General features: G+C 43.9%; 1 protein-coding gene across 2 annotated transcripts in view; it reads right to left on the bottom strand.

Moving 5' to 3' along the window:
• The window catches only part of RTTN (rotatin), a 368,340-nt gene that overhangs the window by 95,845 nt on the left and 246,688 nt on the right, over positions 1–25,807 (bottom strand). For both annotated transcript variants that reach the window (XM_088475926.1, XM_088475927.1), the window contains 2 exons: positions 21,293–21,375; positions 1,616–1,715 (listed from right to left, as the gene is read on the bottom strand). In XM_088475926.1, coding sequence (XP_088332052.1) covers positions 1,616–1,715; positions 21,293–21,375 — 183 coding nt within the window. The remainder of the gene's footprint in view (positions 1–1,615; positions 1,716–21,292; positions 21,376–25,807) is intronic.

Genomic DNA, 25,807 nt, shown 5'->3' with positions numbered 1-25,807 from the left:
GGATTAAGAACCACCTTGTGCCATCCCATAATAACACTAAATAATATGTAAATGTAAGCCTAAATTAAATTCTAATAGCAGATTGTGATAGCATGTTGTTTGCTATCAAAGGGTGGACTGTCGAAGCTGGATTATTGGCTGAGACAAGATCAGTTTAAAATTGAATTGCAGCGACACCATCTTGTGACTGGCCGCAAGACGCCATTTTGCAAATGGCCGCCTAAGGGTGGGGGCTGCTGAGAGTGGGGGGTGTGTGGAACTATAAGGCTCAGCATTCCACACTGCTAGGTGTTCATTTAGTAAGTGAGATTTAAGTGCACCATTTCTCATACACACATTAATACGCACAATTGCGCTGGTAACTAATCGCATATTAGAAAATGCATAAGATCCTATATGAAAACGCTGTTCATTAGCTTTATGCGCACGCCTCTGTCCCAAGTTAACTAGCATCTTTAGATCAAACCCTGCATACTCACACATTACATATCCATATACAAGGTTCCATAAGCTTTAAGGGATAAGATTTAAGTTCGTTCATTTAGTATAAATGCTGTGAAATAAAGATTATTTGGTAACTAAGGTTTTATACTTGCTAAATAAGCCGTGTTTGGTTTTGTACTGATGCGTATTCTTTCAACAGAATTCCGGAATTATCGGTGTGGTGATCGCATCATGCATTCTCAACTTATGGACCGCAGAGACTTCAAGCAACAAAATGTATATTATATGAACAACTGTTAGGATGTTGCATGGGGCGGGAAGCCCGAGACCCCCAGTTGTTGGAGGCTGGGTTGTGTCTATTTGAATCAGCCTGTTAAACGCTCTGTAACAGATGCATCCCCCTTGGGAACCAATGGCATCAGCAACAAACTTCTCTATTGTTCTGTCTATTTCTGGGGGGTATAAATATGTGTGCTCCAACACTGGGTCTTAGTCTTCTTGCTGAATGCTGATTGACAAAGGGGTTTCTTGCTGATGCCTAACATCTGGTCCGGAAGCGCTGCGTATGTATACTGTACTTGGGTCTGTATAATTCCTTTTCACCGATTTGTGTCTGGATCAATAGCGTGTAACTGACTGTACTTTTACTTGAATAATACTTTGTGCTTTGGAACCACAGATTCTAAATCTAAAGTCTTTATGTACTGTATGACTGCGTACGCAAATTAGCGTCATCCTTAGAAGGTATAGGCAGGATATTAGAAGATATAGGAAGGAGTGCATAAAGGTTCTAATCCAGTATCATTAGACCGTTGCAGTGGCCTTCGCGCCGCAAGCATAGCTCTTCCAGAGGGAGCAAGAAAGAGGGAGGATCACAGGCACCCAGCAGCAGCTCAGCACATAGGGTCATGGACGGCGGTCCGCATCTGCAACTAGCCGCAGAGTCCACACATAAAAGGACAGGCTGCTATGAGTGTGGGTAAGCATGCTCTGTGTATATATGCTCTGTGTGTGTGTATATTTTTAAGTATGTGTGTGTATGTATGCTGTGTGTGTATATATACTTATTTATGTGCGAAGATTCCTGCGTTTGACCCTACACAAGGTTCAGAAAGCAGTGAAGGGGTTAAGGAAATCGTAAAAAGCATGGCCTGCTTTATTATGTGTGTACCTTGATCCAGTCTTTGGCCAGCTACATTATCCAAAACAGAAGAAGCAGAGACTGGAACCTGGTGTTCTGAGCTGTTTGTAGAGTAAGATCCATTGAGAATCTGGGAAAACAAAACAAGATTTTAATGCAAAATCAACTATTTATATTTTCACCTGTGAACATAACTGTATTCATGCCATTAAAATCTTCTACACACAGACATTCCTTTTAAGCATATAACGTGAAATTAAACCCTATTAAACATGCTTTAACGTTCATTGTAACATTAATACAAATGTTTGCTTTCTTTTATATCAATTAGAATATTGCCAGCAGCATCCAGAAGAAATAAACTAAGGTATAAAAAAAATAAAAAATTGTGTACTAGGGAAATTATCATTTACAACACAGAACACTGTGCTGCAGGGAGACTTTGAAATGCAATGATGAACACTATTTCAACACAAGGATAAAGTACAGTACAAGATTTGTCTAAACATTTAATAATGCCTGCGTGTACTGTATAAGTCCTAAAATCAAAAAGTGATTACTGTAAGGGCTGCAAAAAAACAAAAACTAAAGAACAGAATATATACAATACACATTTATCTCATAAAAAGCCAAGTCACATTTAGGCATCTGCTGATATAAATGGCATTTTAGTTACATTAGGTTTTCTTTACTCTTAAAATGTTCAGCTGTAGTCTATAAAACTAGAGCAAGTTGTAGACCAGCTATACTTTATCGAAAGTCTTGTTGAAAGCAAAGAGATTGATTTTTCAAACCAACAATATTTGTCAGTCTCTTCTACAATGAACTGCACCTTAGGCAATTTTCACACAATGCTGCTGATAATGGAAAAGCCAAAATGCACAGCAGAATGTACATACAGCTGATGGACATATTGCTTTAAAGCAGTAAAAGGCATAGTCTACTAAAAAGTGATTGCACATATGGGATATACAAATGACAAAAGCAACGTGAAAAGTCACAAAAAAGAAAATGTAACATTTACTATTAATGTCAGGGGCTAGATTTACAGAGCGGCAGTGACGTTTGCAATTTGGCGTTTCTTTGTGTGTTTGACCTGGAAATTTAAAGCAGCAATAAAAATGAGCAAAGAGCTGTTTTACACACTTATTATTATTCCCACTTTTAATTCCCAGGTCAAAGCCATCACTGCCACTTTGTAACTCCAGCCCCAGATATTTATATTCTTATTTATCTCTTTTTCTTTGATATTACTTAATTACACATTACAAATGACAGTCTTGTATTTTCACCACATATCATACACTGATTTTTTAAGAGATCTGATTATAAATTAACTATATTACATCCATGCACATAGAGTAATAATAGGATCCATAAAACTCATTTATTTTAGAGTTTTACTCTGACCTGGACTACAGGTTAAGACTTACAATGACCTACTTTGGGGTTGGCAAAGCGCAATTATCTCACAGTGAAGGTGGCAAGCACACTCTCAGCGTGTCATGCCTTTAACCTTAATTGAAAGCATTTAAGATGCTAGTAATGGGTGGCTATCATGTAAAATGGTTAGCAATATAGGGTTTTCAAGCAATGTGTTTGCAGAGATATCATAGATCCTCTTTTCTAAGTAGCAGGGCTGTGATAAGCAGGGGATTCTTCTTCCTGCCCAAGTTGGCTGTCACTGGGGCCCTTCTAAAGCGGTAGGCAACAGGGCCTGTGAAATGGATCACTTCACAAATTAATCTTCTGTAGTTACTGTATGTTCCAATTAGATGGTATATTCATATTCAAGTGCTACAGAGTATATAGATACAAAATATTACGTTTCCCAGGGTTCACTTTGGTCTTTGATCATTCTCAGACTCTAGCTGGTTTGACTGTACAGATTTGATTGTATGTGTTCTAACAATAGAATAAAACATATTTGCAAAAATAAAGTCTGTCACATTGTAGGACCAAATCATGAGGTTAATAAAAACCAAGGTAATCTATTTATAGATATGCACTTTTCATTGTAGCCACTTAGATTTAAAGGCCTGATTCAGACCCGCGGGTCGATGTTTGGCCACTGCACATGCGTACGCCAGAGGCGGCTCTGACATGTGCTTGCGCGAGACCCGGCTAGCGACGGGCAGTCCGTTGCCCACAGCTATCCGTCACCCACAGCTATGCGAGTGGCCCGGAGGCCGCTCCAATAAAATAAGAAAACGCCCTGATTCAGAGAGAGCGCTCTTTCAGAGCGTCCGGCTCTGAATCAGGCCCTAAGAGCCAAGATAGAGGTGCTTGTGCGACAAACAATCTGTATCTTCTGTTAGAAGAGCTAGATCAGATTTGAGCATTGCATGCTGGATTCTGGACAAGCACACTTGGGCACATCAAGTATTATACTAACATAAAAAAGTTCTAATTTTGCAGCATGAGATATTGAAATCTGATGCAAGGTATTTCCAGGGCTGCTTAATGGGGCACCATGGACATTTTCTCCAAACTTGATATTCACCTGCTATTGGAAGTGGCAGAAATCACGCCAGATAAGCAATCTTTCAAGAATAGTAAAAATAAATACTTTTCCTTGGGCAGTTGCCAAACGAAAAAAAAAATTGTAAATCGGATCTGATGTCGCATACGATTTCCCTTGAAAATTCTTCCCTTCAGATTCTGGGCCTGATTCAGACCCGCTTGCGAGTGCTATGCGCTCGCAAGCAGGTCGATGGTGGCCCAGTGCCCATGCGCACGACGGAGCCAGCTCCGTCGTGCGCATGTGCGAGACCCGGATAGCGACGGGCAAACCGTCGCTCCGGGTCTCGTACCAAAGGGAGCGTGCTGTCAATGTTGAGTGACAGCACGCCCCCTTTGGTGGGCGGGCCGGGGGAGTGGCTGCCCAGACGGAGGCGTTCCCATGGGAACGCCTACCGTCTGGGGCCGGCCCCACTGACATCACAAGTGATGTCAGTGGGAGTGCTTTCGGCTTTGTTAGAGCTGAAAGCACTCTAGGGCTTGCGGCAACGAGACCCTACCACAAGGGTCTCGTCGCAAGCCCGATGGTCACCCACAGCTATGCGAGCGGCCAGGAGGCCGCTCTAAAAAAACAGAAGGCCGGCACTGATTCAGAGCGAGCGCTCTGTCAGAGCATCCGGCTCTGAATCAGGCCCTCTGTCCGATTTGTGTTTAAAATACAACGATTCCACATACGACCATACGATTTGATCTATCGTACACAATTTGAAATCGTATAAGATACATCGTATGCAGCAAATTACCACACAATGCATCTGCTGGAATGTCAATAGGGGAGGGCTTATCTAGTGGGTATAAAGGCAGCAGCAATTTTAAGATTTTTGCACACTCTGCTCAGTGACTAGTGAGGCTAGGTTTACCCTGCTGAATGCAGTACTTTGCTAGTGTGTTTTGCTTTGTTTTAAGGCTTGCCTTTACAAAGTGTGATTTAAGCTTTCTTGATGGATTCCTATCGCTATAAGCTTCTGCTAGCCTATGGCTATCTGAGGCTGAAAGGTGAAGGAGTTCAGGAGAGAAGGAGGAGGATGAGGTCCTGCTGGACCAAGGAGTGGCTGACGAAGAGGGAAACTCGCTCCCATATGCCCCTGCTGACGAAGCCCAGGGAGAATAACCCGGACGACGATCGCAACTTCCTGTGTATGGATGATGCCAACTTCCAGGAGTTGTTGCGTCTGGTGACTCCCTATATCCAAAGGCAGGACAACAATATGAGGATGTCCATCCCAGCTGAGGAGAGGTTGGTGGCTACCCTGCGATATCTGTCGACAGGATGGTCTTTTGAAGACCTAAAGTTCAGCACCCTCATTTCCACCCAGGTGTTGGGGCGCAGCATCCCGGACACCTGTGAGGCCATTGTGAAAGTCCTGAAATTTCACTACTTTAAAATAAGTAAAAGCACTACTCATTTATTTTTTTTATTAATGTATTTTTTAAGCAAATCAACCAACATGGCTGTATATATAAATGTTTTTTTTAAACATAACTGCAAAACCAACATGGTTTTACTCTGATATACAAAAATGAAAAAATATCACAACATAAGGCGCTGCCTCATATAGCAGCAGAAAAGGTCAATATATAAGTCACCAACTTACAAATACAGACATGAAACATAGAAAATGACCTTACAAATCCGCGCTAATGAGATGTTCAGGAAAATTAACCTTTTCCACAGATTCCAAATGTATCTCAATGAGTCCATATGTAGATAAAAAAGAAGAAAAACAAAGTGTTTCTTTTGTCAGACAATCAATGTTATTAGAGATGTATTACACCTCAGGTGTCAGAAATGGATGAGGAGGTGATATAGGTCCGAACCCAGGACAGCAATGAATCTTGACAGAATATCCAAAACGTCCATAAAGATACACCAACAACGTGATGAGACCAAATAGTGCTAACGCTGTGTCTGTTTTACTACCCTGTGTGTCCCACCTTACCTATTTGTAAGGTCATTTTCTACTTTTCATGGTTTTACTCTATTTGTTTACCAAAAACAAATGTTATATATTAACTATATAAAAATTGCAACATCAGCCAGTTCTTTGTCGCCCAATACCAGCTGCATGGTATGTTGTGTGTCAGATGACGGGTTGAACAGGCCAAGAAGCACATGGCGTAAGTGCAGATTGAGGCCCCGGCAAACAACAATCTGTCCTTGCGCCATGCGCCTAGTGGACCTGCCCAATCCGCATCATCCGCACCCCATACCATGCAGCAGGTATTGAGTGAGAAAAAACTGGCTGATACAGTAGTAAATTTGCAAATTACATATTATACCATTGTGTGGGTTGCTCATCCTCCGCCAACATGGCACTATATACGCCTGAGGTTGTTGAGGGGTTAGTGGTTTGCGGCGTTGGAAAACTGGGATGGGGGGTAGGCTGGGATGGGGTTGGCCCTATTTGTGGTGTGGGCTGGTAACTTGGTGGAGGGTAACTGTAGGATGAACTGTGGGATGTAGATGGGCCATAGCAGGGCTGCATCGTTGTCTGGGGGACTGGGTCATCAGTGAGCCTTGTAGTGCTGGCCAGATTTTGGGATCTACCCCGTATTACTGTTTCACACAGAATCCACTGGGCATGTATTTGCTGGCTTTCAACCATTTCGCGGAAACTGATCGCATGTGTGTGGCAAGGTGGTCAAACATGTCCGGCGGTTTGTTTAATGCCAGCTTGACCTGGTCTAATAGAGGACCCTGTGTAACCGGGTTCTTGCGCTGGTATCTCCGGCGTTTAGGGGTAGGTTGTGAGACCTCACTGACATCTGCCTCACTGCCACTTTGGGAGGGATTTTGCGGGCTGACTGTCAAGTCGAGGTTAGGTGTTGAAGGCTGTTGGAGAAAAGACAGAATTGATTAATGTTAATTTCAGGTTTTACAAATGTTTAATTACATTTTTTCTTTATTCTAGTTCCTGACAACGGTGGAGGAGTGGAAGATCATTGCAGAGGAATTTGAACGTAGATGGAACTTCCCAAACTATGATGGAGCAATAGATGTGAAACATATCAGGATTAATCCACCTACCCACATTGGATCATTTTATTATAAAGGATTTTACAGCATAGTGCTCATGGCGGTTGTGAACGCCAATTATGAATTGATTTTTGTTGATGTGGGTAAAAATGGCCGTACTTCAGATGGGGGGTCATTTAAGCAAACCCTCTTCTATGAGACTGACATCCCAACGCCTGAACCTGCCACCAAGTACGGAAACGAAGCACGGCCTAAACTATGTTTTTGTGGCAGATGAGGCGTTTGCTCTCCACGAGCATTATCTGAAGCTGTATGTACAACGCGCCGTGACAAAAGAAAAGTGCATATTCAACTACCGTCTTTTCAGGGTGCGGAGAGTAGTTGAAAACGCTTTTGGGATTTTAAGCATCCGTTTTAGGATTTTCCACACAAGCATCAACCTTCATGTGGACAAAATAGATCATGTTGTCTTGGCCTGCTCTGTTCTCCACAATTTTCTAAGGAAAAAAACAACTTTACGCAGTATGGCATCAGACACAGCTGTGCCTGATGACCAGGAACATCCCGAGGAAACACTGTCTATGGTTTCTGTGGCCCCATCCTCAGTGTTGGCAACAACAGGGACTGCAAGGGCTAAAGAGGTCAGGGAGCAATATATGGCCTACTTCAACGGAGTGGGGGCAGTACCGTGGCAGGACGACAGTATACGTTAATGAACTATAGTTGGCATGTGAACTTGTAAATAAAAATTAATGTAGTGTATAAAAAAACTATTATACTTACTACTCCGCGGGAGGATGCTTGTTCATTGTCTAGGTTGTCCCCACCAGCTTCCTCAGGAACACTGTCAATCAATAAGGCCTGTGACAGTCGCTGAGACTCCTGCAGGAATTTTAGGAGCTTAAAGTACCACAATGTACTGCAGTATACATCAGCTGCCCCTTCTCCGGATGCCCGAGATTCCTTTTGTTTCTGATGCTCGCGGACATAAACTGTTCTCAAATTTTGGATCTTGTGCTTGACCCAATCTGGATCCGCCTAATCGTGATAGGGCTTGCTTAGTTGGACAAGCGCATGGACTGCAGCAGCTCTCTTCTGTTTGATGCGATAATCTGCACTTTTCATGCGCCACATACATCCATGTTGGTGGAACTGCTCAACAAATTCTGTTAGGAATTTTTTTTTCAATAGCACTTCTCAATCCTGTTGGAAAAACAAATCTATTGAAATATATTTATAAATGTTTACCCTTTTAATGTTTTTATGTGTGAAGTTTTTAGAATAGTTTTTACAGTTCTAATGTTTTGATGCTTGAAGGTTTTAAATTAGTTTATATGTTTTAATTGTTTAAATAAAATTTGTTTAAAAAAATTACTTTGTTTTACCATCTTTTATTAAAAAAAACGATAACTATTTTGAGTCTATAATTATTTGTAAAGGGGGAATACAAGCATTGTTTATATTCAGCTTTAGCCAAGAGGTACAATGATGGTATTGTGTATTATAAACAATGATGGGCTTCTATGTTTAGGTATAGACATATTGGTGGGGCAGTGGTATGCATTGGTGGGTCAGGGATTAATACAAATTGGTGGGGCAGTGGTATGCATTGGTGGGTCAGGGGTTAATATACATTGGTGGGGCAGTGGTATGTATTGGTGGGTCAGGGACTAATACAAATTGGTGGGGCAGTGGTATGCATTGGTGGGTCAGGGGTTAATATACATTGGTGGGGCAGTAATATGCATTGGTGGGTCAGGGGTTATACATTGGTGAGGCAGTGGTATGCATTGGTGGGTCAGGGGTTATACATTGGTGAGGCAGTGGTATGCATTGGTGGGTCAGGGGTTATACATTGGTGGGCCAGTGGTATGCATTGGTGGATCAGGGGTTAATACACCTCGGTGGGCCAGTGGTATGCATTGGTGGAGCAGGGGTGATGGTACAGGGATGTATATACTCACTTGAACGCGATCAAGTCAACTTCTGACAGACGATCAAAACAATGCTGCTTTCTTGTTCTCTTCTCCACATCGTCTGACACAAAAATGGCGGCGGGGAGTGGCCAGGGATATCAAAGATCCTACATCGGATCGCAGATGAACAAAAGTACATACGATGTGTGTCACATCGCACACGATCGGTTGAGATCTCTCTGCAAAACCATCTGATCTGCGATCCAACTAGGGGACGGTGGGGACGCGCATAGGGGTCGCAGAACACACAAAAAACACCTATTTTTATACGATTGGTCTGAACAACCCGTCAAAACTGTCCATATCGGGTAATAAATCATACCGTGTATGGGCATCTTTAGATCTGCGACCTCAGATAGTTGAATACATTGCAGAAAATCGGGTAGCTGTGGACGTTTCAGATTTTCACCATTTTTTGTTTGGTTTTCGTAGACACTTGATTGTCAAAAAATGCTAAATCTACCAAGCGTTCAGAAAGAAACCAGAGGTGTCTGGTAAAAGCAATGTAAGCTTTCTTACCAATTGTTACAGGGTAGATTTTTAGAAGACTTAAGAGCTCGATGTCATTATATTGTGCTCTAATTCCCAATGGAGCTTCATTCCAATACTTACAAACAAAGCCAAATTCGCCATATTGTTTGCCTCTCTAGGTGTTAACTGGAAATGATTTAGAAAGACATACTTTCAGAGCGTAAATACCTTTACCCATCCATCGAGCATGGTGAGTAGGACCAGGAGCTCAAAATGCTTCCCTGCTATTTCCATCACCAAGAAACGAAAGAAATAAATGCAAAAGCTCTCGATAATCGTCTCTTGGTTGCTGTTTTTCCAGTGCATTTGGTAAATATTCTAACATTTCCTATTGTAATCGGTTTAATATAGGATCTTGGAAGAGGGCAATATCCACTGCACTATAAACATTTTTATCAATAATTCTCCATTCTTTCTGAAAGCGGTTGAAAATTCCAACTTCTGGGCCTCCAGTAGAGCAGTATATACATGAGAAGACATTGGAAAGCATAATCTCCATTTGTGTCAGCTTCCAGAAAGTAAACTTCTGGGCGACCACTAAACTACAATGTAAAATGTTAACATTTGGTAAACAAGTTACTACATTATAATGGACAAAAATAGTCTATGTTGAGGCATGATTCAAGCATCTCTGTTTTTGACAATGTTAAAGTGGACCACCCTAATGTAACACACAGAACAATCTGACTACATATCTGTGCTGGATGGTAAACTGACAGACAAAGTTTCACCATGCTCATAAACGCATATTAAATATTATAATCATGCATAGCTTACATTCACTCCTTTGCCTTAGTAACATATGGTGAAATTCATCAACCGATAACATTGAGGAATATAAGCAAGTGCTAATCTTAATCTTTTGTTTCATGGCATAGAGATTTCCCAATTTGACTTTAAAGATGTGCTCCAAGGACAAACTTCTGTGTTCCAACTAGAGGATTGTCCATTTCTCCTTCATCCACTAGGGGACACTGGAGCTTCATGACAGTGGGGTATAGACGGTGGGTTGAGTTGAGCCTGGCACTTTAAAAATCTACAAGTGTGACTGGCTCCTCCCCCTCTATGCCCCATCAACCCCAGTTTTTAGAATGTGCCCGAATAGAGCCGGTGCACAGGGGCTGTCTCCAGCCCTTATATTAATTTTATATAGATAAAAGAATCAAAGTCACAAGAGGACAGGCAGACTGTTAGCTGTGACAGTCTGCCTGCATCGTGGGAGCCGCTAGAGAGGGGACCACATGGCTACTGCAGCCGTGTCCGGTCACCCTATGGAGGGGAGGCTGCTTTAGGCAGTTAGGAGTCATCAGACTCAGCGGGGCCCGCCACAGCTACCACTGGCTTGTGTCCGGGTCCCCGCTCTCCCCTCACTGCCCAGCGCTCTGGCCGCAGCAGCCCGGTGAGTAGCACACCTCTCCTGACTAGCAGGAGAGGTGAAAATAACTGCTGGGTCTGAAAACAGCGCGCGGCTGTCAGCCCCGCAGTCAGTTGCCACGCTGGTGTTGTGATAGAACACCGGCGCTGGCTGTTAGGTAGGCGCGGTCACAGCAGTCCTGCCTCTGCGTGCCGGTGCTTGTGTAAAAGGCACCGGCACGGTTATCACTGGCGGCGGTCGTGCCGCTGGCCCCCGCTGTCAGTGCGGGGACAGAGAGTGAGAACGTCCCACTGTATAAGTGTATGCCGCGCGCATACAAAGCGGCGGCCATTAGGAGGAGGAGCTTATGGGTCCCTCCTCCTCTTCCTCCTTCACTGCCTGGGCTAGTTTGGCGCGCTCTGAACGGGAGTGGCGCCTCAGACTGCAGGCACTGAGCGGAGGGGGAGAGAAGAAGACTGAGAGCATCTACAGGGGATCTGTAAATACAGAAGGTGGTTTTAACTACTTTCTGGTCCTATTGACTGCTCCTCCCTTATATGCCTGTCTGCCCCTGTTACTGAGTTGCATTATTCTGCTCCTCCTATACTGCTCTGCCGGCAATTTGAGTAGCATTATTATTGAAATTCTGCTCCTCCCTTATTGCTCTGTCTGCTCCCATACTTGAGTAGCATTATTATTGTAATTCTGCTTCTCCCTATACTTCTTCTGCATTCCTGAATTGTATGTGGTGCTTGTCTGTGAGTACATGATGACATCCAGGACAGAAAAAACTGCATCACAAAAGCTGTTTGCCTGCACTAAGTGCAGGAAGAAGTTTACCCATGCTCGCTCCGAAGGGTCTTCCCTGTGCGAGACGTGTGAAGCAGACAGTGCTAACACGCAGTCTGTCACTCCCTCCTTCATAAATAGTTTGGCCGGGGTCATGGCGGACCTTTCTTCTGAATTAGCCGCTTCCCGTAGGGAACGGGAGTCTGCCAGAGATCTACCTGGCACATCTCACCCTTCTTTTCTAGCAGAACCAGCGTGGGCTCAGAATTTAGTCCGCTCGGTGAATAGCCTTGCTCAAGCGATGGGTTCTGCGTCTAAAGCTCCTGAAGCTACGGTAAGTCGCTCATCTAAAAAGAGGGCTCTTCCGGCGGTTCTCCAGTCGGATGAGGATTCGGCAGCGGATCACTCGTCTCAGGAGGAAGGGGAGATGCTGGACGAATCAGACGTAGAGACTTACTCACAAGAACCTGAGGCATTGCAGGGTATTGACGCACTCATTCTAGCGGTAAGGGAAGTTCTTAAGATTTCTGGCCAGGAAGCTCCAGAATCGTTAGAAGACTCCTTATTTGCCAGGTCACAGAAGATGGCCGTCACATTCCCTGTTTCTCTCCAGTTGGATGAACAGATGACGGCAGCCTGGCAGAATCCGGACCGTAAATTCCAGATTCCTAAGCGTTTTTTCTCTCTTTACCCATTTCCTGCGGAAAATAGGAAGAGGTGGGAGACCCCGCCACCTGTGGATTCTTCGGTTTCTCGGTTGTCAAAGAAGACCACGTTACCTGTTCCAGGAGCTACTACACTGAAGGAAACCTCAGAGCGGAGATTAGAAACCACTTTGAAATCCATTTATACGGCCGCAGGTGCACTTCTCCGGCCGGCCTTGGTAGGATCTTGGGTCAACAAGGCTGTGGAAAAGTGGGCGGAACAATTGACTGAGGGTCTTAGATCCAGCACTCCGCGGGCAGATCTGATTACCTTGGCAGAACATATTCAGGAGTCTGCTGTATACTTAGGAGACGCCTCCAGAGATATCGGCCAGGTAGGCGCTAGGATTTCTGCTTCGGCGGTCTCTGCTCGCCGGGCACTTTGGCTTCGTGCCTGGCAAGCGGATGCGGAGTCAAAAAGAGCAGTGGAAGCTCTTCCTTTCACAGGCGATATTTTATTTGGTCCAGAGCTGGACAAATGGATCTCGCTGGCCACTGGAGGTAAGAGTACTTTTCTACCTTCATCAGCACCTCCTCCGCGTCGCTCGTTTAGGGGACCTTCCTTTCGTTCCTTTCGAGCATCGGCAAGATTTCAGGGACGATCGCGAGGTTCGTCTTCAGCGGGGCGAGGAGGCCGTGCTAGAGGACGTCAAGCAAATATTGGCCGCCGTCCAGATCCCAAGCCAGCAGACAAGCCTGTGGCATGACGGGCTCCCATCCCATCTCGGGAATCCGAAGGTGGGGGCTCGCCTCCAGCGTTTCTCGGAGGTTTGGAGACGGACTTCTCCAGACACTTGGGTTCGAAATCCGGTATCTCAAGGGTACAAGATCGAGTTCGCTTTCACTCCTCCTCGGCGTTATTTTACAACAGGTTTGCCCGTCGATCCCTTGAAGCAACTAATTTTGCGTCAAGCGATCGAGAAACTTTTGCTGGCCGAGGTCCTTGTGGCGGTTCCCACTGCACAAAGACAACAAGGGTTTTACTCAAACCTTTTTGTGGTTCCGAAACCAGATGGGTCAGTCAGACCCATTCTGAATCTGAAATCCTTGAACCAGTATCTTTCATTTCACAGGTTCAAGATGGAATCTCTCCATTCTGTCATTGCGGGACTAGAGGCAGAAGAGTTTCTGGTGTCGATAGATATCAAGGACGCCTATCTGCATGTCCCAATTTGGGTTCCTCACCAGGCTTTCCTCAGAATTGCCATCAGGGAAGCTCATTTCCAGTTTCAGGCCCTGCCATTCGGTCTCTCGTCAGCTCCCAGGGTATTCACCAAAATGATGGCCGTCATGGTGTCTCACTTGCGCTCTCGGGGGGTGACGATAGTTCCGTACCTAGACGATTTACTCATCAAGGCTCCGACGGCAGAAGTCCTTTTACACCAATTGTCCCTTACACATCAGATTCTCATTCAACATGGATGGATTGTGAACTTCCAGAAGTCTCAGTTGATGCCGTCCCAGAGACTTCAGTTCCTAGGAATGATTCTAGACACTGTTCTGCTTCGTATATTCTTGCCAAGGGACAAGGCCATAGCCATACAGGAGCTGGTTCGTCTAGTGCTCAGACCCAGGAGAGTATCTGTGCATCTTTGCATCCGTCTCCTGGGGAAAATGGTGGCTTCCTTCGAGGCCATCCAATTCGGCAGATTTCACTCCAGAATATTTCAACTGGATCTTCTGTCTCAGTGGTCCGGGTCCCACCTACAGATGCATCGGCTGGTGCGTCTGTCTCCCCGGACCCGCATATCCTTGCACTGGTGGCTTCGGACGGAGCATCTGTTAGCGGGTCGGCGCTTCGGAATTTGGAATTGGACCTTGGTCACCACGGACGCCAGCCTCCGCGGATGGGGAGCGGTGGTTCTGGACAATCACTTCCAGGGGCTTTGGTCGCAGCAGGAGTCCCTCTTACCAATCAATGTTCTCGAACTGCGGGCAGTCTACAGAGCTTTGATACAGGCTGCTCCTCTGTTACGAGGACTTCCGGTTCGGATACAATCCGACAACGCCACTGCAGTGGCATACATAAATCGCCAAGGGGGAACCCGCAGTCGGATGGCAATGAGAGAAGCCAGTCGCATCCTTCTGTGGGCAGAAAGACACGTAGAGGTCATTTCCGCAGTGTTTATTCCGGGGGTCGACAACTGGGAAGCGGACTACCTCAGTCGTCAGGATCTTCATCCCGGGGAGTGGTCCCTTCATCCCGAGGTCTTTCATCAACTGGTTTGCAGATGGGGGAAGCCACAGATAGACCTGATGGCATCTCGGATAAATCATTAACTACCCCTTTACTGCTCCAGGACCATGGATCCGGCAGCGGTGGGAGCGGATGCTTTACTGATCCCTTGGCTGTACAGCCTTGTGTACCTGTTCCCACCGTTTCCGCTCCTCCCTCGGATTCTCAAGCGTATCAAACGAGAGTCGTCCACCGTCATCCTAGTGGCTCCGGATTGGCCTCGTCGGGTTTGGTACTCCGATCTTTTATTCCTTCTGGCAGACGAACCTTGGCCTCTTCCGCTACGATCGGACCTTCTACAACAGGGTCCATGTGTGTACCCGGATTTACGGCGGCTTCGTTTAACGGCGTGGCTATTGAGACCGCCATCCTAAGAAGCCATGGAGTTCCTAGGTCGGTCATTCCTACCATGCTTAGGGCTAGAAAACCGGTAACATCAGCGCATTATCATCGCATTTGGAGGGCTTATATCTCCTGGTGTGAAGGTCGTGGATCCTCCACTTCCTCTTTTCATTTACCACGTCTTCTTCTTTTTCTTCAAAAAGGCCTCGATGCGGGGTTACGCTTGGGATCGCTTAAAGTGCAGATTTCTGCTCTTTCTATTTTTTTCCAGCGTCGCCTAGCTCTGATTCCGGAGGTTCAGACCTTTTTTCAAGGGGTACTTAGAATTCAGCCTCCCTTTGTGCCACCCACGGCTCCTTGGGACCTGAATCTTGTTTTATCTTTTCTTCAGTCATCCACCTTTGAGCCTTTGCAGGAGGTGGAATTGAAGTATTTGACTTGGAAGATGATCCTTTTATTGGCCCTGGCTTCGGCCAGACGTGTGTCTGAACTTGGAGCCTTGTCCTGCCGTTCCCCTTACTTGATTTTTCACGAAGATCGGGCGGAACTTCGTACCCGGCCTTCCTTTTTGCCCAAGGTGGTCTCGGGTTTTCATCTGAATCAGCAGATTGTAGTGCCAGCGTTGTCGGACTCTTCTGGGGATTCTCACTCCTTGGATGTGGTTCGGGCACTTCGCATTTATGTGTCCCGTACTGAGGGGCTACGTAAATCAGAGGCTCTATTCGTCCTTTATGATGCTAATCGGCGTGGCTGGCCTGCGTCTAAACAAACTTTGGCCAGGTGGATTCGTCTGACTATTCGTCAGGCATATGTTGCTTCTGCTCGACCACCGCCGGTATCCATTTCTGCGCATTCTACGCGCTCTGTGGGTACTTCTTGGGTGGCACGTAGAGGTGTCTCGGCTTCACAGCTTTGTAGGGCAGCGACGTGGTCTTCGGTTCATACTTTTGTACGTTTCTACAGATTTGACACTTTTGCGGCTTCTGCTTCAAATTTTGGTCGTAGTGTCTTGCAGGGCGTTCAGCACTCTCCCCCCCAGGAGGGTAGCTTTGGGACGTCCCCACTGTCATGAAGCTCCAGTGTCCCCTAGTGGATGAAGGAGAAAACAGGATTTTGGTACTTACCGTTAAATCCATTTCTCCGATTCCACAGGGGGCACTGGACGCCCACCCAGTGCTTCTTGCCTGTTCTCAGTTGCTTGTTCTGCTTCAGTTCTGTTGCAGTTTGGTCTGTTTTTATTGTGTGACTGTTTATCACTGCAGCCTGCTGTGTTCTTGTAGTGTGTCAGTATGTTGGATGTTTCTTTTCCTGTTCTCCTTCTCTGTTCTTCAGTCTGTTCTCCGTCTCCTCTCGGGCTCAGTTCTTTAAAACTGGGGTTGATGGGGCATAGAGGGGGAGGAGCCAGTCACACTTGTAGATTTTTAAAGTGCCAGGCTCAACTCAACCCACCGTCTATACCCCACTGTCATGAAGCTCCAGTGTCCCCTGTGGAATCGGAGAAATGGATTTAACGGTAAGTACCAAAATCCTGTTTTCTAATTGAATAAAGATGTCCGCCGTGTATTGCTACCTACTTCTGGAACTCACATTCTGAATAGCCGGAAATGACGGTGCCGGCCGTGTCATGTGCAGTACATCTGCAGCTCAGAAGAATAAGATGGGCGCTGTTGAAAGTCTCGGTCTGGCGTACATGCGCATTACATCGATCATGTGCGTAAGTAAGGCGCGTTGAAGACACAGGAAAAGGGCGGAAGTGGCGCCTAACCCAGAAATGGGAATCATTAAGAAAAATCTAATTATTTGGGACTCTTTTCTAATGTTTATAACTTATAAAGTTGGCCTTTCCCATATTATATCCTGTAATAGCCGGTATATAAACTATTATTGGTTAGTATGATTTATACCTGGAAATGATGTCATAATGAAACTAAATTGGTGCTAATCTGTCTGTTAGGGGGTATAAATACTGAGGTACCTCACAGGAGCCACATCCCCTTAAAGTCTAGAATCCAGACGAAACGCATTGGAAGCTCTATGATCTTACCTTCATGAACTTACACTATCCTTAACCAGATACTCTTATTACACTCAGTTCTTTATATCTCTATCTTTTTTTTTTTTTTTTAAGTGTTTTTATGGATAAAAAGTTTTTGTCTGTTATGCTCTTATGATCATAGATTCTTATCTGTATAATGCCATTATTAAGCACCACATGGGTGCTGATATGTGTGTATATTTAATTTAATAAATTTATCATTTAGTCCATATACTCTGTGTTCTTAATATGCTAATATATTTTGTGCAAATATTTCAGGAAATTACTCCCGTCTTCTATTTGAAACACCTTCTATCTAAGCACTTTATTGGTTGCAGTTTAAGCACTTTTGCACTTTTTGATATTGTTTAATTATCTTTGGTATTAATATAAAACGTAGTTTATATATCTAATTAAATTTAAGCAATATCGGCGCTCTCTATCAATTTCATTTTTTTTTGTCTTTAATATATAGCAGACTGCCACTGCTATATCTCTATTGATTGAGCTAACACCCACACTAATTGAGTAGTGCATTTTTCGAAGGGATCACTTATTACTTTATCATTGCTATAATTTCATTAATCTAGCAGACAATTATACTGGATGAGAATATATCCAGATCGGAGGTGAAAATTTTACAAATACTATTTTCACAAAGGTATTTTGCTTCATCTAGAGCTGTAATCTCCCATTATCGCCATCATATGTAAACCTTGTTTATGAAATCTGCAAACCCTCAGACATTTTTAGCGTTTTTTTATTTTATTTTATTTATTTTTTTACAGCAAGCTTTGCACTTGAAGCTGAGGCGAAGAGTACATTAATAGCAAATCGAAGACAAAATAAACACTTCTTTATCCTACTGCAGTCTACCTAAGCTGTATTAACCAGATGATGAAAGCAGTACAATGATAAAAAGCTAATATCTGTATAATAATCGAGGAACGCCTGTCCTGAGGTTCATCTGGTGAACATAGCTTAAAGTGAGAGTGAATACATGGACTGTATAGTCTATACTAACTGAATATTAGCCAAAATTGGTCTGCAAGATAAATGTGGTTCTATTTTTCAGCAGTCTGGCATTTGGCCATTCCTATAGAGAAAGCTTGGCTCAGTGATCGAATATTTTAAGTTCCAATTGCGTGCTTCACACTGCACAGTACTTTCACTGAAATTTCAATTAAAAACAATATACTATCAAAATAAAGTGCTTGCAACAGTTAGGGCACAAGATACAGAGAATCAATGCCTGTCTGCTCCATTAATTAATGTATTAGTTAACAGATATAAACAGTTATTTGCTATATATTATGATTTATATGCTCTACAAACTAATGTAAAAATCAATTTCTCTCCAGGTAGGGAACAAATAATCAATTAACTATTGAATAAAATTTGCACGAAAGTTGGTGTGACTTGAATTGAATTAGTGCTGTTCTACTGTAATTCCATTGATTCTTAAGGTGCAGATCCACTTCATGAGTGTAGAATGACTGTACGATTACAACATTGTAATCGTTCATCATCCTGTGCAGTGGATAATGTGCCCACACTGAACGATATGTCGTTCAGTGCAGGCACCCTCCTTCATCCCCGAACATGTACAACCTCTCGATCTCGTCAGGTTGGCCTGCATGTTCAGGTGATGACAGATGCCGGCAACGACCAGCGATTGAACAATAATGTAATTGTTCAATTTTATCGTGTAGTGGATATGCACCTTTAGTGAATTTCTGTTAAACATGAGGTTGAACAGTCTAGAGTCTGGTGTCTGGTGTCTGTTTACCTTCCCTGGCATTCTGATAAGGATGTGCAGTTAAGCTGGGTACACACTGACAGATATATTGGGCGATCAATTGATCGGCCAATATATCTGGTGCCCGTCGGCAAGTGTGTACCCACGATAGGTCTGTGAACGGGAATCGGGATGATTTACCGCCGGACCCCTGGCCGGCGGTTCAAATCATGACAGCGGCTGCCCGACAAGGATGAAAATCCAGATCGTCCCTAGGCAAGCATTCACTAACCTAATTCTAGCCCCTAACCCTCCCTTAGGGGTGCCTAACCCTAACCTTCCCCCCAGTGCCTAACCCTAATCCCCCCTATAAGTGCCTGAACCTAACCCCTCTTCCCCGCCGCCTAAACCTAAGTCCCTCCTGGGGGTGCCTAACCCTAACCCTCCCTCCCCCTAGCCTAACCCTAACCTCCCGGGGGAGTGCCTAACCCTAAGTCCCCCCCAATGGCCCTAAACCTAACCCTGCCCCACCTTGGATGTCCGCGCTAGGCATCACTTCGATCGGGATGCCGGGCGCCGGTCTCCCGGCGTCTGTAAAATAACAGGCGTCTAGATTTAGACACCTGTCATTTAACCCTCGTCGGGATAAAGCAGTCGGGAAGCCGGCTGTCGGGATTAGGTCCACCGGCTTCCCGACTGCATACCCTATGAACGACGTCTTTCACAGACATATCGCATTGGCTGTGCTGCACAGTCGATGGACAGATATATTTGCAAGTGTGTACGGGCGGTCTGCAGACTGCCCGTACGCATACAGCGGCAACCGCGGGGAGGGGGCGGATATACCCCCGCACAGCCCTCCCCCCTACACACTGAACACAGTTGATGGTTGTTCATTGTGTACAAACAACCATCATCTGGTCACTCGATCTGCAGATATATCTGTTTAGTGTGTACCCAGCATTAAGCTGGGTACACACTGACAGATACATTGGCCGACCAATTGATCGCCAAAGTATCTGCTGTCCGTCGGCCAGTGTGTACCCACGATATGTTGGTGAATGTTGCCTTTCACCGACATATCGCATTGGCTGTGCTGCACAGCCGAGGGACAGATATGTCTGCAGACCGCCCATACACACACAGCGGCAGCCGCGAGGAGGGGGGCGGGACACACCCCCTGGCCGCCGGGACCCGAGGGCACATGCAGATGATGGCCGTTCAGTGTGTATGAACGACCATCATCTGCAGATATATCTGTCAGGTGTGTACCCACCTTTACTCTATCACTGGAGAAACCTGCTGATTAACAAACAATGATTTATTTAGAATGCCTGATCTACATACTTTGAAACTAAAAGCTATAAGTAAACACCAACTCTTTATATAGTGCAGCAGATTAGTGAAAAGAAAGAGGCAAAATATAACAAGTATAAAGAAGGAAAGGGAGTAGAACACGCAGATTAAAATAGGGCACCATTAATTATAACACCACCATCAATTTTCTAATTCTTCTACTCTAGGATAAATTCTATACTACTATTAGGACTATAGTCTAATATTTAAGTATGTCAGTTCATAGATGTACATGTATTATCATTGTTTCTCTGTGAATTTATATTTTAATATATATTATTAAAAGTACATTTTTGACGACATTCAATTGAGTGCCCCTCCATAGAGTACATTGTCAACCTTTGGCTGTTTTTTTTTTTTAAGTTACTGATTTTTACTCTTGAGTGCACCTCCACCTAGATATTGAAATAAGGGTCTTTACACCCTAATGCAGAGTTTGCCAAACTCAGCCATTACAGTCCAGGTTTTAAGGATATTCATGCTTGAGTCCAGATGGTTAAATTAATTAGTACCTCAATTTAAGTCATCTGTGCTCTGGCCCCAATAGTTCCCCCTTTAGTAAGCACAAGTAGTGCCCCCTGTAGTAAGCTCCAGTAGTGCCCCCTGTAGTAAGCCCCAGTAGTGCCCCCTGTAGTAAAGCCCCAGTAGTGCCCCCTGTAGTAAAGCCCCAGTAGTGCCCCCTGTAGTAAAGCCCCAGTAGTGCCCCCTGTAGTAAAGCCCCAGTAGTGCCCCCTGTAGTAAAGCCCCAGTATTGCCCCCAGTAGTGCCCCCTGTAGTGAGCCCTGTAGTAAGCCCCAGTAGTGCCCCCAGTAATGCCCCCTGTTGTAAGCCCCAGTAGTGCCCCCTGTTGTAAGCCCCAGTAGTGCCCCCTGTTGTAAGCCCCAGTAGTGCCCCCTGTTGTAAGCCCCAGTAGTGCCCCCTGTTGTAAGCCCCAGTTAATGATTTAATGATCTCCCCAAAATATCTATTCGTAACAAATAAAAAAAACATCAGAATCTTGAATTCAAACAAGACAATGTGTTTCAAGGCAGTTTAACACATAATTTTAAGATAACAGTAAAAATGTTATTTCATGCTTTGGTAATAAATAAGGAACAGTAAGTAAATACTATCTCTATACAATAAGCTGACAAACTAAATGCTACTTACTATTGTACTTAAAGTTGATTCAGAACTAGATGTGCTGGAAACACTAGTTGTGCTGTTCCAAATGTAAAGGGAATCTTCAGAGCCTAAAAAAGTTAATTATATAAATTAACATTTACATAGACATTTTTATCAGGGTACCTTACAGGGTACTATTAATGTTTAATAGACTGCGTCTGCCCCAGATATTGGAAATTTTGAAAAAAAATATGAGAAAAAAGTAGTGAACTCATCATCATTACAACAGGTAATAAAAGAAAACAAAAAAGATTATTTTCAAGTGGTATTACACCACCACTAGACTTCACAGGAGTTATTTTTGGGGGGTTTTGAAACAAAAACTGAAATTTAACAGCTTCACAGAAAATCATTTAAGATTCAAACAGATGTCTTATGCAATAATACTGTGAATGTCCGGTACCATCCATCAATCAGACTTCTACTGCGGCTGCTCGTTGGATAGCTGTGTCTGAGAAGCAGGCAGAGAATATCTAAAACACAATCTGAGTGATTGGGCAGAACCCTCTGTCAGCCTCTCGTACATCAGGCACATCTATGTAGTGCCTGGCTGAGGCATAGAAGAGATACTTTAGTATTAACAGCATACTTACCTACATTTGATTTCTCCCCTATTGGGGGTGTCCAGAGGGGAGATGCAGCTGACCACTGATGTGGGAAGGGATGGGCGTCTTTCTTTTGGCATTACGTCCCACCCCACAAATTACAGGTCTATGACGAGGGATGGGGTTGCAATGATTCAATTTTCATAGAACCATGTCATATTGGGGAAGTGATAAATTGGAGAGTGATAAACTACCAGCCACTCAGCTCCTGTTACTTTACAGGCTGTATTTGAAAAATGACAGTTAGGAGCTGATTGGTTGGTACTTTATCACTTTGCAGATCTTAATACATTTTCCCCATTGTCCTTGCCCCCACTCCTGGGAACACGCAATTCTTGACACTATTTCCAGCCTTTCCCATTTTACTAGGAACTGAGCAGTTTATGGAAGGAACACTTACTCTTCCCTGAGAGTCCCCTGTACATTCAAGGAGAACAGGTAAGTATGTTTTACAGTGGTGACTACTGATTCCCAGTTAGGTTTCATTTTTCCTCATATAACACATGAAATGTTAGTGTACTGTACTTGAGAAATGATGTCAGAATAATGTAAGAGAACAATATAATATTGTATGACACATCCAATGATCAGTGACAAAAATACAATATATAATTAGGTTTGTGTTGCAAAGTTTTATGAATTTAAATAACTGCAACTCAAAAAAGATGGGAACAAATGCTTGCGTCCATATTTGGCATGCTTTTTAACGTTTAGCTGTAAATCAGGTCTACATGTGCTCATGTGAAGTTCAGTTATAAAGTAAAGGTAAGTCAGTCTCTTAGCAACTTTCTATGGAAGAGGGGATAACCTGATCTTAAGGGTCTCAGAGTTCTTTATCAGGCTCACCATACCCACATATAAGAACAGTACCCATTAACCACAACAAAGGGCTCAGCTGGCACATTGTCTAATATTACTGCCTCACAACCCTGAGGTCATGAGTTAAATTCCTGACCAAGACACTATCCATGTGGAGTTTGTATGTTCTCCTAGTTATTCATAGGTTCCCTCTGGTGCTTCGGTTTCTTCCCACCCTTCAAAAAAAAAAATCCATACTTTCAGGTTTAAGGATAATAATTATATGGACACTTTAAAAATATCAGACATATGCCCTTTTCTAAAATGTATTCCCTTCTTTTCAAGTATGCCATGGTAGAATCCATTCCTCCCTTGTACCATCTGACTAGTCTACTTTCCATACTGTGGAAAACTAGTACCAGAAAAGGCGGTGGGGGATGTTTTATGGACAAGCATGCAGAGAAGAGGGACATTCTTATATCTTGCTGCTTACTACATCATGTCATATGACTGTGGCTGGCATGGTAATTACATGATACTTAGAAATTGCAAATCATTAATAGCAAATGAATAGAAAAGAAACAAAAAAATAAGTTTTACTCCCAGCTAAGGTAAAAATTATGTAGGGTATGGGTGGACATATCAAAAGTTCTTTAGAGATTTCAAGTTAATTATAATTTCTCTCGTCAGGGATAAAAAGGTTTTAGAGCTAATAATCTAAAAACGAATGTTTGATAATAAAAAACAAAACATATTAAACTTATATAAGACAATTTTTTTCAAGGCCGTTGAATACCTAATTTTAAATTGACAGCAAAAGCATAAGTATAAAGGAAACATGGAATGGTTAGTAATTTTTAGTATTCTCTCTATATGCAACTACTACTTACTATTGCATTAATGCAAGATGTGTGCTGGAAACAGCCTATGTACATAATGTACATCGAGATCCAGTCACATTGCTAACAAGGACCATGTTGACATCCTCTGAATGTCGACATCTTAAATGCCGTCGTGTAAAATGTCGACATTCTCAGAATACCGATTGTTAAGGTTAGACGCTGCCAGGAGAGTTAGGTTGAAGGGGAAAGTTAGTGTTAGGCACTAGGGGTAGGGTTAACATACTTACGGAAACCACCGCTCCATCAGAGGTCCTCGCCGGAAGTGATGATCACATGACCGAAGGGACCCAGAAGCTGCGCTGGAGCCGCTGCAGCTGCCGGGACCAGGTAAATGACTGCTGGGTTACCGGGGACGTTAGGTCCACATGTAATCCGTGTAGACATGATGAATTTCGACATGACCACTGTCGACATTCTCATGTTGACCCTAAAGTGTACTGACATGATAACTGTTGACCTAACATACCACACCCTGTACATCATATTTAAAAATAAATAACAACGGGCCTTACTCAGCGGATGCCGGGTCTGTGGATTTGAATGCTCGTACCTGGGAGGTAACATGGGGGTGCCTAAGCAGACACTGGCTTGTTGCGGACATATAAAAAAAAAAGCGGTTGCGTCCAAAGACGCTGAACTGCTCACACAGGAGGCCATACTGAGATGGGGAAACTGCACCTGCCATAGGGCTGGTGCAAGTTTCTGTGGTATGACCGATGGTGCCTCTAAAAACATTCAAAGACGGGAAATGCACAAAATGCTGCAAGTGGGCATTTAAATTTTTAGAAATTTGTTGGTGGCATTCGCGTAAGACGCAGACGCCAGGCCTTCAACCAACTCAGTATCAGGCCCAATGTGTTTTATCAGGTCATTTCAGAATCATAGTTGATATATTTTGAGTAACAAACATTGGGGCCTATTTATCAAATCATATTTGAACATATCGACCGAAAACTGCCTTCCTTTATCATCCATATGGGGGATGCCATTACTTCTGGGTTATGCATGGAGAGGTGTGGAGTCGGACACTAGCTAATTGAAAACTGGCTCCCACCCCCTATATAACCCCTCCCCTACCATCCTAAACTCAGTCTTATTTTTAGTGCCTTGAAGTAATGCACTGGCTAGGTCCTAGTTTTTAGTTAGGTTTTATTTTTTTATTTTGATGTTTGCTTTGGGCGCTTAGTTCCTGGCAACAGGCAACAAGCACTAACAGAGTGGGAGTTATAGAGATTAGAGATCTGTGTGAACCCGGTATTTTATTTTCAGCAAGCTCACACGGCTGTAGTAAAGCCATGCAGCAATCTGATAAGAGCGGCTGAAGTTTTGTGTGGAAGAGCTCACAGCAGATACTTGGGGATGGATGCTAACAAAATCAGCAGTTAACTAGGATTATTACTTGTGTGTGCTAACCTGGTGTTTTCTGGGCTTATAGTTATACAAGTACCTTTTACGGTGCTTTTTCCCAGGAATTTAGGCAGTAATATACAGTGGTATATAAGATTTGTTTTACCTTCGGTTTTTGCAAAGAATTTGGACTTTTAAGAGCCCAGGGTTTTATTTTGCATTTACAAGATGGGTGAATAGTATTAATTAGCCTCTCCTTGGTTTTTGCTATTCAATCAGTGCTACACTTTTTCCATGGGCATTTAGGTAGCTATCTGTATTAGTTAGACTTGTCTTGTCTTTCTTTTTGAGTATGGATGTGTCAGACAAGGGTTCTAAAAAACAGGGATCAGTCACTGTTTATACTTGTATAAAATGTGAGAAAACATTGCCAAAAGGTCGCTTTGTGCTGGTTGTTCACCGGGGTTTTCAATACCGGGAGGTTCGGCTGAATAGCAGGTGACGCCTAATTGGGCCAGATGTATTGTTGAGGCCATAGGTGAATTACTTCACTCAGGAAAAAAATATGATACCCTGTGCTCAAGTTCCTACTTTGTCTGATCCCTCGGTAGAGCCCAGAATATGGGACGGTGTCTCGCTCAGATGGCAACATCCCTAAATAAAATGGCAAGGTCTGCAGAGGCCACAGCCGCTAAGAGACGTTCAGGCTATTCCTCAGTGCATTTTCCTGGAGAAGAGGCTTCAGCTACCTCTTCCCAGGAAGAAGGGGAATTGGATTATGACTGGTAAGACACCTCAAACAGGGAAGGTGACTCCCATTCTGATTCAGGAGTTTCTATGTTGATAGA

The sequence above is a fragment of the Taudactylus pleione genome, unplaced genomic scaffold, assembly GCF_031769625.1.
Source record: "Taudactylus pleione unplaced genomic scaffold, aTauple2 ptg000179l, whole genome shotgun sequence".
Taxonomy (NCBI): Eukaryota; Metazoa; Chordata; class Amphibia; order Anura; family Myobatrachidae; genus Taudactylus; species Taudactylus pleione.
The sequence above is the reverse complement of the archived record's forward strand: the minus strand, read 5'-3'. Positions and strand labels throughout refer to the sequence as shown.